The sequence below is a fragment of the Leptinotarsa decemlineata genome, unplaced genomic scaffold, assembly GCF_025532065.1.
Source record: "Leptinotarsa decemlineata unplaced genomic scaffold, Ldec_3_MD MMD2_P_RNA_scaffold_6, whole genome shotgun sequence".
NCBI classification, from domain to species: domain Eukaryota; kingdom Metazoa; phylum Arthropoda; class Insecta; order Coleoptera; family Chrysomelidae; genus Leptinotarsa; species Leptinotarsa decemlineata.
Genome location: NW_027412533.1, coordinates 4,516,507 through 4,530,861, shown reverse-complemented (window position 1 = coordinate 4,530,861; position 14,355 = coordinate 4,516,507). Strand labels below are relative to the sequence as shown.

At 34.3% G+C, this 14,355-nt stretch overlaps 2 protein-coding genes across 5 annotated transcripts in view; one reads left to right on the top strand and one right to left on the bottom strand.

Annotated features, from left to right (window-relative positions):
• Positions 1-14,355, bottom strand: part of LOC111503178 (LIM domain only protein 3) — a 458,150-nt gene that overhangs the window by 48,232 nt on the left and 395,563 nt on the right. The gene's annotated exons all lie outside the window — the stretch shown is intronic.
• The window catches only part of LOC111503176 (uncharacterized), a 51,090-nt gene that overhangs the window by 33,500 nt on the left and 3,235 nt on the right, over positions 1-14,355 (top strand). The window contains exons 9-10 of the mRNA XM_074170084.1: positions 805-843; positions 6,276-6,568. Of these exons, the coding sequence (XP_074026185.1) occupies positions 805-843; positions 6,276-6,568 (332 nt within the window). The remainder of the gene's footprint in view (positions 1-804; positions 844-6,275; positions 6,569-14,355) is intronic.

The following is a 14,355-nucleotide window of genomic DNA, read 5'->3' as shown; positions in this document are numbered from 1 at the left end:
AAAATCACTCCAAGTTGTTGAAGAAGAACGGGAAATGATACGGTATTGAACATGTATTTCAATAAAAATAACATCATTACATATTGCCATTTTTGTTTTCTGTTTTGGGTAAGTTTGATCACTTTATATCTATCCGAGGCAAATGTATAATGCATTTTCGGTGCAACCTCAAATTCAAATTGAAAAACGATATCGTAACAGCTTCGTTAATAAAAGTAAACGGTTTTTTGTAAAAAGCGGATAAAAATGGGTATTATTTTCGGTTAAATATAGATAGTGACTAATTATCCCATCAAAATGGAAACTGTTCAAAAGAGAATTGAAACTTTCTGTTTTTATCATTTTTATAATAAAAGTGGTAGAAAACATAAAAAGTTTCAATTCTTTTTTCTTCATTATGATCTCCTACTACTACTACGTAGTACTCCTACTACTCCTAGGAGTAGGAGTAGGAGATCATAATGAAGATAGACTGGTGGAGAGTAAGAAAAATAGATGATTTTAGCACAGAAAAAATATGAAAAATGTTTTCATGTCACACCTCAAGGACTTTTCGATCTGGAACGAGTTTAGAACAATCGTTTTCTCAAACAGAATTGAAAAATATTGCATTCCTTCTTCGAGAAATGTCATGAATAAAACGTATTTCATATATTCCATAAACTACATCTCACCTCATATACCTTGAAAATTTTGGGCTAATGCTTTGAAGGTTTATCGCCACAGCAAGCGACAAATTTTCTGTTTGACTTTCGAATCATTATGATATCATTGATATATTTGTGATCAATATTTTTCTTACAGTTGTGGAACCCAGATTTCAATCGCAATGTTACGTACCAGGTGAGTATCTAGTATTTTTTTTACTGCTGGAGTAAATTATGATTTTGGAAAAATATTAATATCCATTAGATATATTGCGTTCACCATTACTTCAGAAAACCGACACAGTAACAGAATTAGTGTACATGAACGTACGTTGTGTAATCACACACAAAAATTTCATTTATAAGATGAATTAACATACGAAGTTTTTAAATAATAACAATTTTCATCAAAACCAACCATCAGGTTGGTTTTTCATTTAAAGAAATGAATATTTTCAGGAGATGTGTATGTACTTATTTTTCTTTCCTTTCTTCTTTTATGATCTACACATCTTTGTACCTTTGAAATTGATTGCTTCTTTCCTTTCTTTGGAAGATTCCCACATTTTTTTGTATCAAGAGTATGTACCATAAATTCAACAGATGATTCTTTAGGTAATTTTGAGACGAAATGTTCGTATAAACATGGGTCCGCAAATCCTTCGTTCTCAACATACAGGGTGTTAAAATAAAAATAAAAAAAAAGTTATTCGTAAATATCTTAAATATCCTTCAGCTAATTTTGTTGGAATATGGCAATGGTGTTTTTAAAAATAAGGAGCTAATTTATCCCGAGCGTGATTCAATTTATTAAGTCTAGTAGCGTCTCGAGCGGGATTTTAACGAATATTTTTGACCTAAAAATGTACGCTACTGACTTTTTTGCAATTTTTCTCATTTCTCTGGATTGAGCAATCAAAAATACAACTTTTTTGTCTCTCGAGTTTTTTTCGTATCTTGCTTAGTTTTTAAGAAAAAAAAAGTCAACCTAATTGCATATCCCTGGACCTCACAAGGAATAATATGGGGAATTAAATGTTTCTTTTGGAAATTATCATTTTTACAATTTTTGTAACAATAACAACAAATATTAAATAACATTAACATCTAGACTAACGAATTGCACTAAATTAAGAGTTGGAAATGGCCTCCTTCGGTTTCAATACAACCGACTAGCCGCTGCATCATTGAATTTCGCACTCTTCTGAAAATACCTGGCGTATTTTTTATTGTCATATGAATTAATGATTTCATTCCGTAAATCCTCTTCACTTTGAATAGCAGTTTCGTATACCAACGGTTTAGACGTCCCCAGAAAAAATAATCTAAGGGATTCATTTCTGGCGAGCGAGGTGGCCTTGGGTGTAGGCCTACTCTCCCAATCCAGCAATTTTGGTAATTTTCATCCAACAATTGCCGTGCCACTACACTAAAGTGTGGTGGAGCACCATCGTGCATGTATCTAAGGAATCTTTCCATGATTGTCATTTCTTCTAAAAGTCCAGGTAAAACAAATTCTAAAAACCTTCGGTATTCTTCTCCATTAAGTCTAGGTGGAAGGAAGTGAGGCCCAATGAGATGGTCACCGACAATTCCAACTTAAATATTAAAAGAAGACTGTTCTTGAAAATTATTTTCTATCAAGGCGTGTGTTTTCGGCCAAAATGTGATTGCTGTGGAAGTTAATAATTGAATTGCAAGAAAAACAAGCTTCATCTGCAAAAAATTTTCGACTTCTTCCTATTTCACCGCGTAACCAATTAGAAAAAGCTAGTCTTACAGGCAAATATCTGGGCAATAGAGCTTGCACACGTTGCATGTGATAGAGATATAGCTGCTGGGCTCTTAAAATCTTCCACACTGTAACTTGGGTATTATTCAGTTCTTCAGCTATTTTTCGAGTACTGGTGTGAGGATTGAGTGAGCTGATTGAGAGGTTAGGTATCAGCATTTGTTTAATATTCAAAGACATATAAAACAATAGTATTTACAGTTTTATTCTTATTAATAATGTCAATTTATTTGATGTAATTGAAAATATATTTCAGTTGACGAGAGTATTACTTATGGAACTAATAAATGAATCAAGTCATTAATATTTTGAGGCTGTACATATGACATTATTAATTAGACAAATATGTAAATACTGAATTGAATATGTTTAGTGATTTTTATCAGAGGAAAATATTTATTACAACATAATATATATGAAATTTACAGTCAAAAATGCAATAAGCAATAATGTACATATGTTGAATTTCCTGATAGCTTAAAGGATCAGGGTTTTGTTCAGTTGGACCACTTTCTCCAATGAAATGTAGTAAGCAAATATAAGTATCCTTGGTAACATTATCAAACATGAGAATGGCAGTACACGCGGTACGGAGAAAAACAATGGGATATTTAGCGGCTGCTAAACATTACAACGTACCGCGCTCTACATTATTTCGGTACTGTAAGAATGATAAAGTTGGACTTATTAAAAAAGAGACCCTGGAAAGAAAACCTGTTTTAACTTTTGTGCTAGAAATCAAACTGGTAGAATACATTCTGTTAATGGAGAAATTTTTTTTCGGATTGACAACGCGGGATCTATGCTCTAATGCTTTTCAACTTGCTAAGCAAAATAATCTACCAAATCCATTTTCTTTGTTCCACCAAACAGCAGGAAAAAACTGGATGAAGCGTTTTCTTTATAGACATAAGGATCACATCAGTTTGAGAAGACCTACAGGTACTACAACTCCATGGGCTGCCGGATTCAACAAAGAAAGGGTAGATGAATTTTTTGATTTACTTGAAACGATTTTTGAAGAAAGAAAGTTTACTGCTAGCCATATTTTTAATGTGGACGAATGTGGTATTTGTATTGTACAGTCCAAGTGTCCCCAAGTAGTAGCATTGAAAGGAAAACGTCAGATCGGAAGCCTCACTTCTGCAGAAAGGAGGTCGTTAATAACTGTTGTAATGTGTATGAGCGCAGAAAGGAATTTTGTTCCACCTTTAATTATATTTTCGCGAAAAAACGGTAACGAACAGTTGAAGAAAGGTGCTCCACCTGGGACTCTGTTCAAATATCACCCGTCTGGTTGGATACAGACTGACCTTTTTACTGCCTGGTGTGACCACTTTATTGTGAAAGTTCGCCCATCTGAAAATAATCCAATTCTACTTATCCTAGATGGACATAATACCCATACTAGAAACCTTGATGTTGTCGTAAAGGCTAAAGAAAATTTTGTGACAATTCTTTGTATTCCCCCGCACAAATCTCATAAAATGCAACCCTTTGATAAAACAGTGATGGGGGCACTGAAAATATTCTATAATGAAGAAATTAGAATATTCTTGTGAACAAATCAACGTGCTGTCAATCACTTTGATGTCTGCGAACTTTTTATCCGGGCTTACTTAAAAGTTCATTCCGCCGAACGAGTTGTTAAGGGTTTTGCTGTTATAGGGATTTATTCGCTTAGAAGAGGTGTTTTTACTGATGAAGAATTTTTGACAGCGTCACATCATGATGATGTAGTTCAAGAACAACCGCTTGCAGATCTTAATCGCGAAAATAGAGATGAAAGGCAATGTTCACCTATTTCAGTTAATCCAGAAGAAGTTGTTCCGGTACCCACCATGAAGAAAAAAATAGCAACCAGGGATAGAAAACCTGGACGGGCAAAAATAATAACTTCTAAACCGAATAAAGAGGATATAGAGAAGTCAGTAAATTCAGGAATAGAAAAAGGGGAAATGGTAAAGAAAAAGTTTTTGAAGCAGAACCAGGTTGCAGCGGAATGAAAAATAAACCAAAAAAAAAACAAAAGAAGCTGCAAATTCCTGCTAAACGCCAAAAAAGAGTTTCATCTTCATCCAGCATTGCATTTCATTGCAAAAATCTTCAGGCGATGAAGAAAACTTTCCGCTAGAAACGTGCCCTGTTGACGCAATTCGTCTCTTTTGTGACCTAAGATTTTCAAATGATACTCCCGGAGAAATATGGGTTATGTGTGCCTAGTGCAATTTCTGGGCACACGAAGAATGTGCAGATGCCGAGAAAGATCCTTACATCTGCGATTTTTGTTCTTAGTTATTCTTGTTCTTTCTGCTTTTTATGTTCATTTATTGTTTTGTTTTTCGTATTTTATAATAAAAAAAAAACATATGTTATTTTCCAATAATATTTTGATTTACTTAAAAAAACAAATTAGTTTAATATCAAGTCTAATATTACCTATTCCACATTGGCGTATATTGGTTTTCCACATTACGCAGCTAGAGAAAAAGTGCACTTTATTTTTAAGTTGTTTTTCATACATGAATTGTTTTTTTATAATTTTTATTATTTCTGTTTTGTGTTTATAACTCGCCATCTATATTCCAAAATGTGGATAATAATGTCAAAGTTTTCATTTTTATTTTTCCAAAAAACAAAACAGTATTCCACAATCGGGTACTTTACTCTATTAAATGAATACTCCGTTCCATCATATGCATGTTCATTTATAATGTGAAAAATGATAAAACACATTTAGCACCGTGTTTTGATGAAATCAATTCAATTCATGATCATATTATATGGAATAAATATAAAACAATCACTTTTCCCTTTCATCTTCTGAAGACTCCAACTTGGATGATGAAACGCGCGTGGAGAAGATTATTGCATTTCTGGTGATTGGGAAAAGTGATTGTTTTGGACACGTGGTTTTGATAAAAACGTATTTTATACGATAGTCAATTTGTATAATGGAAGTTCTAACGATATCGAAAAATTGAATTGCAAAATTAACAATTTTGTACTTTTTCACTATTTTTTGTTGTTGTATAATTCTCAGTGTGCTTTATTATTGTACGTGCCCCATTGTCCCTACTATAAACATGTCATGTTCCTTGGAATTATTAAAATTATTTTTATCCCGAACCATTATTTAATGTTTCGGCAAATTCCAGTTTTACTTACCTCCTAATAATGTATTATTATTGCAAGATTATTGCCAGAGGTTCCAATTTTACCCATCAAAGTTCTAGATGTTTAACGACTCCAAAGTTGGCAATGCTTTATTCTGTGAATAAGTATTGTCCATCCTTGCACTTGAGTACCCAGTATTGATGACTGTCAATAAGTCAGAAATACATGCCTGCGATTTGAAACTTTCAGTGTTTTGTCTATTAAACTTTGTTCTGATTCATGTCAAATTGACATTCAAAACCATTTCTGCGTATATCTGGACTCAGTTGCTACACAGCTTACGCTTCCTTCTTAAAGTTAATTGTCTCTCACACTGTGTCAAATGACCGAAAATGAGCAGCTGGTTTCTATTGATATTCCGTATATTTGTTTTCTGCAACCAATTGTTGTTCACTTGGCTGTACCGTAATGATGACGGCTAATGATTGAGAAACTCTCATTTGCGATATGCATATTTAAGTGATTTTTTCAATTAATGTATCGAATATTTCAACAGAAATCAGAGAGAATGTTTTAGCGAATATATCATTCAAAGAAGAAACCAGCTTTCAATAGTAATTATATTAGTTATAAATTGTGGTGGTTTTGATTTTGAGGGATTCAATTTCTAAAATTAGTTCGTGTGAATTCAATGATACTGATTTAACGGATTGTTTCAGTACAAATGCTTAAAGTTGACACAAAGCAATCATTTAATGGTGACGAAGAAAGTGATGAAGGGACTGAAGATGATGAAGATGATAATGATGAAAACGATGCAGAGGATGAAGAAGGAAATGAGGATGAAGGTGAAGAGGATGATGAAGAGGATGATGAAGAGGACGATGAAGAGGACGATGAAGAGGACGATGAAGAGGACGATGAAGAGGATGAAGATATTGATGTAGGAGTTGACGATGATGATGAGGACGAAGACGATGCCGAAGAAGATGATGGAGAAGATGATTACTTCGATTAGAAAAACGATAATGGTTGTTTTTTGATTTTGTATCATCATAGAAAAGATTTATAATGAATAGTAAAGCAAATTATCAATAATTAGTAATCAGTACTATAGTATATCTGAATAATGATTTTTGTTATGAGAATGAATGAATGAATTTTTGTGTGAGTGAATTATGTCTGAGAATCGATTTTTTCACATAATAAATTAGGATGCTGCAATTTGCCAATGAAGAGAAATCATGCCGCGACTTCTTAAAGCAGATTTAGAATTTTGAAACAAATTATTGTAATACAGTGTCATCCCCAAAGTATGCACCATATGGGAAACTTATTTATTGAGGGTTTTTCGACAAAAAGTTATTCCTGATAAAAGTTTGTGCATCCCCTAAAACTACGACTACGAAAAAAAAATTGCTGAAACGATAAATAGGCAGCATCCTGTATAGGACTATACATTTTAAAAGCCTGTAATATTACAAATAACATAACTATGATGTTAACCACGGTCAATTGTTTTGAAAAGTGAATTATTTTCAAAGTTTTTGGTGCAAAGTTGATTTCGTTTTTGGTTAACACCGAAAATTACTCAAAATTATACAGTATTGTAACAAGAACTCAATATTCAATAATATCAAATTACAAAACATCAAAATGAAATAGGCATTTCGGAACAAACTCATTGATTTTCTGCAACACGTGTTTCACCATACAATGGCTTCTTCGGGCGTGTCTTAATAACTAATTCTACACATTCAATACTATATATACCTTATTCTACAATTTGAAGTACCTGAATTTCTAGTACCTGATTTTTCACCTAAGTTTGTAATGGATTAAATTACCTGAGCTTATGTTCCATTTTCCACATTCGAAAAATATTCAGTGAGGGAGAGTTATTTAATTCTAATTGATCACTCAGTAAATTACCCGAATTCCTGAATCTATTGATTTCTAAACGTTCTAGATGATTGTGTTTCAAACTCTTCTCTTCTAAATGTAACACATCGTATTCATAATTGAACTCATGTCCTTCTGCTAAAAGGTGGTTTACAAATGTGGAATTGGTCTTTCTATTTACAAAACTACTTCTATGCTCTTTTTTTCTTTGGGAAAATGTTCTTCCTGTTTGGCCAATACACAGTTTTGGACAAGAGCCACAAGTCAGCTTATATACTCCTGATCTATCCAACAACGAAGTTTTGTCTTTATTGTTTTTAATAAATTCACTTAGATTATTATTCGTTCTGTAAGCTACGTTTACGCCTTCTTTCTTCAAAAAAAACGGGCAATATTACTGGTTCGTTCACCCACATATGCCAATGCCCTATAACTGACGTTATCGCATCTTGAATATGGGTAGACCAAGTCCATGGCTTGCTTTTGAAGTTTTTTGGAAAGAATGGCGTTTATAATATCTACTTTATAACCGTTATTAACCGCGATTTGTTTGATCAAATTCAGCTCTTTTTGGAACTCCCTATCAGACAGTGGAATATTCAATAATCTGTGAAGCATACTATTGAATGCAGCAACTTCATACTGGTAGGGGTGTGTGGAGGAATTATGTATGATAATGTCTGTGTACGATGGTTTGTGGAAAATTGCAAATTCATGTTTATTGTTATTTTTCGTAATGGTTAAGTCAAGGTAATTTATTGAATTATTTACCTCCTTCTCAGTGGTTATTGAATTACTTACCTTCCTCCATCAGACTGAATTTGATCAACCGGTTCAGATTTCAAAATGTTTGCCGCGACATGTTTATTTGATTACAAGTACCTCTCAGAGCCAGCTCTGTTTCTATACCTAAACATTCTATGGTCGTAGAATTAATATATGGTCTTATGTTATGACTGAGGCCTTTTTGTAATAATCTCGTTTCATTCAGTGTAAATTTCGTGTCGGATAGATTTACAAATCTGTCGAAAAACTTATGATTAGAATAGTTTTCCAAACTTTGGGCCCGTTTCTCGGGAAGTCTAAACTGAATCAATCGTTGGAGTTTGTTCTTTTGTATCAAATAATTTTTGTGAATTATGTCATTAACATTTTCACGAGCACGTAATTCTTCCGGATAACGCAAAATTAATATCGTTCGATGTCCAAAATTTATTTCCCAGTATTCCGCCAATTGAAACAATTGGACTAGTTGAGTGTCTCTTAGACAAAAACCAGGTGAATCCACTGATAAAATAGGAAATTGTAGATTCACTTACCATTTATCTATCTCAAAATTATTTCCAGTTTGACGGAAAATTCTATTCATGCAATGAAGTACTGATAATAGGGAACCCTTTGAGTCCCTTGCTGGCGGAAATTTTCATGGATAACACAGAGTATAAAATCCATAATAATCAGTTAGCTAACAGTTTTTTGTACTGGTACAGATAGGTAGATCATATCTTAGTATGTTTTACTTATACCGATAGGCAATTAGGCAATTTCATTGAATATGCCAATTCCATCCACCCGTCAATAAAATTCACCACTGAAAGGAAGGTAAATAATTCATTAAATTACCTTGACTTGACCATTACGAAAAATAACAATAAACCATCGTACACAGACATATCATTCCTCCACACACTCTTACCAGCATAAAGTTGCTGCATTTAATAGTATGCAGATTATTGAATATTCCACTGATGATCACTGAATTTATAAAATCAAATCCAGATCAATGGAAATCGATAAAGATTATAATACATGCTGAACGAGGGTTCAATTGATGGAATCATATAATGGGAGTGTAACTTATAACGAGGAATAGAAACAATACTTATTGCAAATTTCCGAATGCTAATAAGCAAAGATCTTACCATCAAATCAGAAATGAAAGAAAAAATAATAATTTCAGTAATTCTAACGATTTATTCTCGTACATTGAAGTTTATATTTATTCACTAAATAGAAATTATAGTCTATAAATAACAATTTTATAACTTCATAGCGTCTATTGTAAATGATATTCACTCTAAGATTGAAAATTTCCAATTTCAAGAAAATTTGATTTCAATTCAAATTCACCTATCCAGCTCTACAATTCAGTAACTGTTGATTGGAAAGTGTTTGCTCCAAAGAACTTTTTGTAGAAAATTCAATTCCCTACAAAATCTGCACACTCGTTTTTTATGAAAAACAAAATTTAATACCGAAAAATCGAGTTCAAATCGAAAATTTTCCCACGATATTGATATGTGACATGGAATTGAAAGCAAGTCATTAAGCAGATCTATCCCACTTCAAAAATTAATAATAAGCGTCATAGGACATTGATATAATCTGGTGAACCCATCAATGACACAGCCCGTTTTATTATAAAGGACAGACTTGGACGTGGCTTACCGAACAAATAATAATTTTATCAGATTTATTAAAAACAATAAAGATAAATCTTCAGTCCTGAATATATCAAGAGTATATAAGCTGACTTGTGGTCCTTGCCCGAAAATTTGTATTGGCGTAACGGTGAGAATCTCTTCCCAAAGAACAAAGGAACATATAAGTAGTTTCTTGAATGTGAAGACCAATTTCCTATTTGCAAACCATCTTTTGACTATAGAGTATTACATTTGGAAGAAAAAATCAGTTCGGTTTCCGAGAAGGTAGGTCAAAAACAGATGACTGGTAAAGGTACAAAACATCGCAGACGAAACAAACGAAAGAATTGGCAGGAAAAGATGCGCCATTATAACGTTGGATGTACAAAATAGTACACAGTACAAACGAGTGGATGACAGCGAAGTAACTCAAGCTTGCCCCCCAGAAGTCAGAGGCAGTATTGCTGGTAGCAGGTGGGAAACTGAAAAGTATCACAATTAAATTGGAGAAAACCAATGTCCGTAGCCAGATTGACCGAAACATGAAAATGGGAGCTCATGTTAGAAAAATAACAAAGGCGGGGAAAAGATAAAAGCCCTCTAAGCAGGATAATACCCAATGTTGGAGGCCTTCGAGAAGGTAGCAGAAGAATTCTTTGCTCAGTCACCCAGTCGATCATGCTGTGTGTCACAACAATCTGGAAAAGAGCCATAGTAAAAAATATATATAGAAATATATTATTGAGTGTCCAAAAAAAGCAGCCATGAAAATAGTATGTGCATATAGAAGGACGATAGCCTGGTGATTTGACATGGATGGTCATCTCCACTCAGTCAATCGACTGATGTGCGATCCGATGGTTCGAACCGCAAGGCCGGACGATCGATTTTCACTTCCTATCGTCCAACCTGCATTAGGAATCACACGTTAAAAGGGAATACCTCGTTAGTTCTTAGCTCGCACATGTTTCGACTTTTGAGAGTTGTCATTCGTAGGGGGCGACAGCTGGTGAACGGAAAACATATCTTTAACAGATAGAACATCATCTATTGAAACTTTTCTGATGATTGCAAGAACCTTCCCTCGATAGATCTGCTGATAAAAGAGAGAACAATGGTACAAAACAACATACCAAAAGGGTAAGCAAGGTCGCAAATTATTGAAAAATGGTCACAATCTTGGGAAATAGATGATGGGAATGACAAGAAGACTAATAAGAGCCATAGAGCTACAGATGAACAGGTGACTTACTTTATCACACAAGTTTTAACGGGGCATGGTTGTTTTCAGGCATATCTGTTCGGATTTGAAGTGAGTGACACAGAAGAGTGCATTGTGAAATGATAGACACGGTAGAACACACGATCTTTGAATGCATACGTTGGGAAAACAGAGACGAAATGCAGAAATGACGATAGGAGAAATATCACCGGAAAACACGACAGGGGAGATGCTCAAAAATAAAGAAAAGGAGAAGAAAAGTACTGAATGAATGAACTATAGTGAAGTACCGAAGAAAAAGGGAGAGCCCTGAACCATCACTACAGTCTGCTATTCCGAAGAAATGCCCGAGGGCGGTTCCAGAATAGCCTGTTTGACTCATGGGTGGTTTTTTTTGTTGATAGGTATCCGACACTACCTGGTCACAGGGCGATCAGGTGTCTTTCGATGATTTTTCCACTCGAAAAAAAATTGAAAGTGAAAGGTTGGAAACTCAATCTGTAAGAGTGCTCAGAAATTATTTCAATTAAGAATTGAATTCTTCTCCTCTTCAGAATCTCCTCTTCAAAAAATTTTTAGTTATTTCATTACACGTTTATTTGAATTTTCAATTGAGTAGCCATTCGATTCGAAATGGTATTATTTTGTACATGTCCATTCAATGAGTTGGAATTATTTTCTACTACGATGTTCTAAAATTTCAATTAGTTTTTACCTTAACATAGGTAAAGTCATGAGTCATTAGTCATCATCTGGAGGTAGTACGTCATATGATTAAAATTATTAGTACATGAAGAACAAATGAAGTAGAACTCAGTTAGTACGAAATCGCTTGATGACGCTATTGTAAAGCTAAATACGAGTTGCGGTTATGTAAACTGTCTAGCGAAAGTCTCACAATGAAGTGTTACTTGAATAAGTTATAAATTTTCCTCAAGTATCGGCCAATTCCATCACGAACTTACAAAGAGCAGTAACACCTAATTCGCATATACAAGTAGGGTAATACTTTTTTCTATCCAGACATGTTCAAATCATTGGACTTGAAGTTCCGCAAATTGAAAATAATCCAGTAGTGAATAATCTCATTTGATTATTTGGATTGTTCGATCAACTGCTGTTATGCCGCTATCGTATGATTGAGTATATTTTTTTTATATTTTATCTATAAAATTTTTGATAATGAAAATTCACATATAGCATTGAAGAGGCTCTTATCACTTAATATAAATTCGTTTTCTTTCTGGGAAAAACCATAAATGTAGTTTACCTAAAAAATTCATACAGTTTAAATATTGTCGCAGTTATTTATGTACAAATTGGACAGTGTATTAAAACAGGATCAACATAAGGTAATTTATATAGAATGTAGGGGATTCCTCCAACTGCTTTTTTGTGATGTGAATCATGATATATCGTTCAGTAATGAAAGTTAACACCTCTATATTTTGTTCAACTGAATTGTTCATAACTTTCAGACAATGTGTTTGCACTAATGGGCTCAGATCGTAAGTTCCTATTATTTACAATACAATTTTGTAAGGTATTTGGAAAATAAATAGGTTTGATGTAATTTACATCAAATTTTTATCTTTTGAGGGCGTAAATAAAAGCTTTTTAAAAGTTTTTTATATCAATTTATTTAATATTTTTCAGTTTTCGCTAGATATATTTCTTAATCTATTCATTTCATTCAGTGCGTCTTTGTTACACCCACCTGAGTTAGTGAGTCACTATGCATCTCACCACGCTTTTTGTCAAGTCGTTGGCGTTTAATGTCAGCCCTCTCATTGGCAAATTCTTCTTGCCGCTTTAACTTCTTTTTCTCCAACCTTCTTTTTGTTGTTTTTTCTTCATTTCCCATAATGTTCCCGAGAGTACCGAAGAAATATCCGTTAACCCTTTCAGAGCTTCGTTAAGAAGGGTAAGAGAAGGTTTGTCCGGGTGCCCTGAGGTGGTACGCTCACGACATCAGTTTATATTCTGATGCCACTAAGTCCTCGGCAAGGCCTCTCCTTGACTTGGGTGGTAACTTGGTAATATATGCGCCACTTGTTTCAGCCTAAAGCTCACTCGTGCCTGACGAAACACCGTTCCGGGTTTGATTTTGGAGTTTTTCGTGTCCTAGGTCTCAAACCATTACTATTGACGCCCATCTTACCAAATTACACAAATTATGGTATGCCTGTTACTACTGTTGACCGTTGACAAATGCCCTGTTTTGGAGCCAACCCTGGATGTGGCAGCAATTTCATAGTGGACCCACCAACCGTCTATCATATCCGGAAGGGTATGCAAAATTTCATGTCCCTACTGCCGATCGTTGAGGATTTCTCTGGTTTGGAGCCAACCCTGAAGATGGCAGCAATTTCATAGTGGACTCACTAACTGTCATCCATACCCCAATGTGGGTGCAAAATTTCATGTCCCTACTGTTGACCGTTGAGGAGTACCCTCGTCTGGAGCCAATCCTGTCAGCAGCATCACGTCATGCTTATCATAAACAAGCATTGTCATCGGAACTAGACGAGTATGTAAAATTTTAGCTCAATCGGACATCGGGAAGTGGGTCAAATTTAACTTGCAAGATTCCACCTCCACATACAAATATACATTCATTCAAGTCAAGTTAAATAAAAGCTTTTAAAAAGAACTCGCATCTAAGTGCTAAGTAGAAAAAAAATCGAAGATGATGTATTGAACCAATGGTGTCACAATACTAATTTAATTCTAACGCTTAGAAAAATTCAGGGTGTTTTAGGGGTTCAATATCCTTCTAAAATTTTTATGGGCTGAACAGATTCTAGCCACAAATCCATTGTCATTACAAAATGTTGAACAGCTCATGAAATATTGGAAAAAAATCTCAACTTTTTTATGTGCACATTTGTATTGAGGCAAGTTACATCCAATCATGTTATTTTCGACCCCAGAAATGTGGTTTAATTTATGACCTACATTTTTGTAACACTCTGTATTTTTCGATGAAACCTCTCGCGGGTAGCAACATCACCTCGCCTTCTCATGGATACTATCGTCGTATTTCGATCAACTCACATATGATGAGTTACGAGTAAACACATAAACCTTCGTTTTGAATCACTCCGTCCACTGGTGAAAACCGTATGAAAATCCGTTCGGTAGTTTTTGAGACAGACAAACACAACGGGATACTTTCATTTAGTTTGATAAGTGCTGGTAAGTAGTGATAAGTACTGGTAAATAATTGAACGAAACAAATTAAAGGGTGCG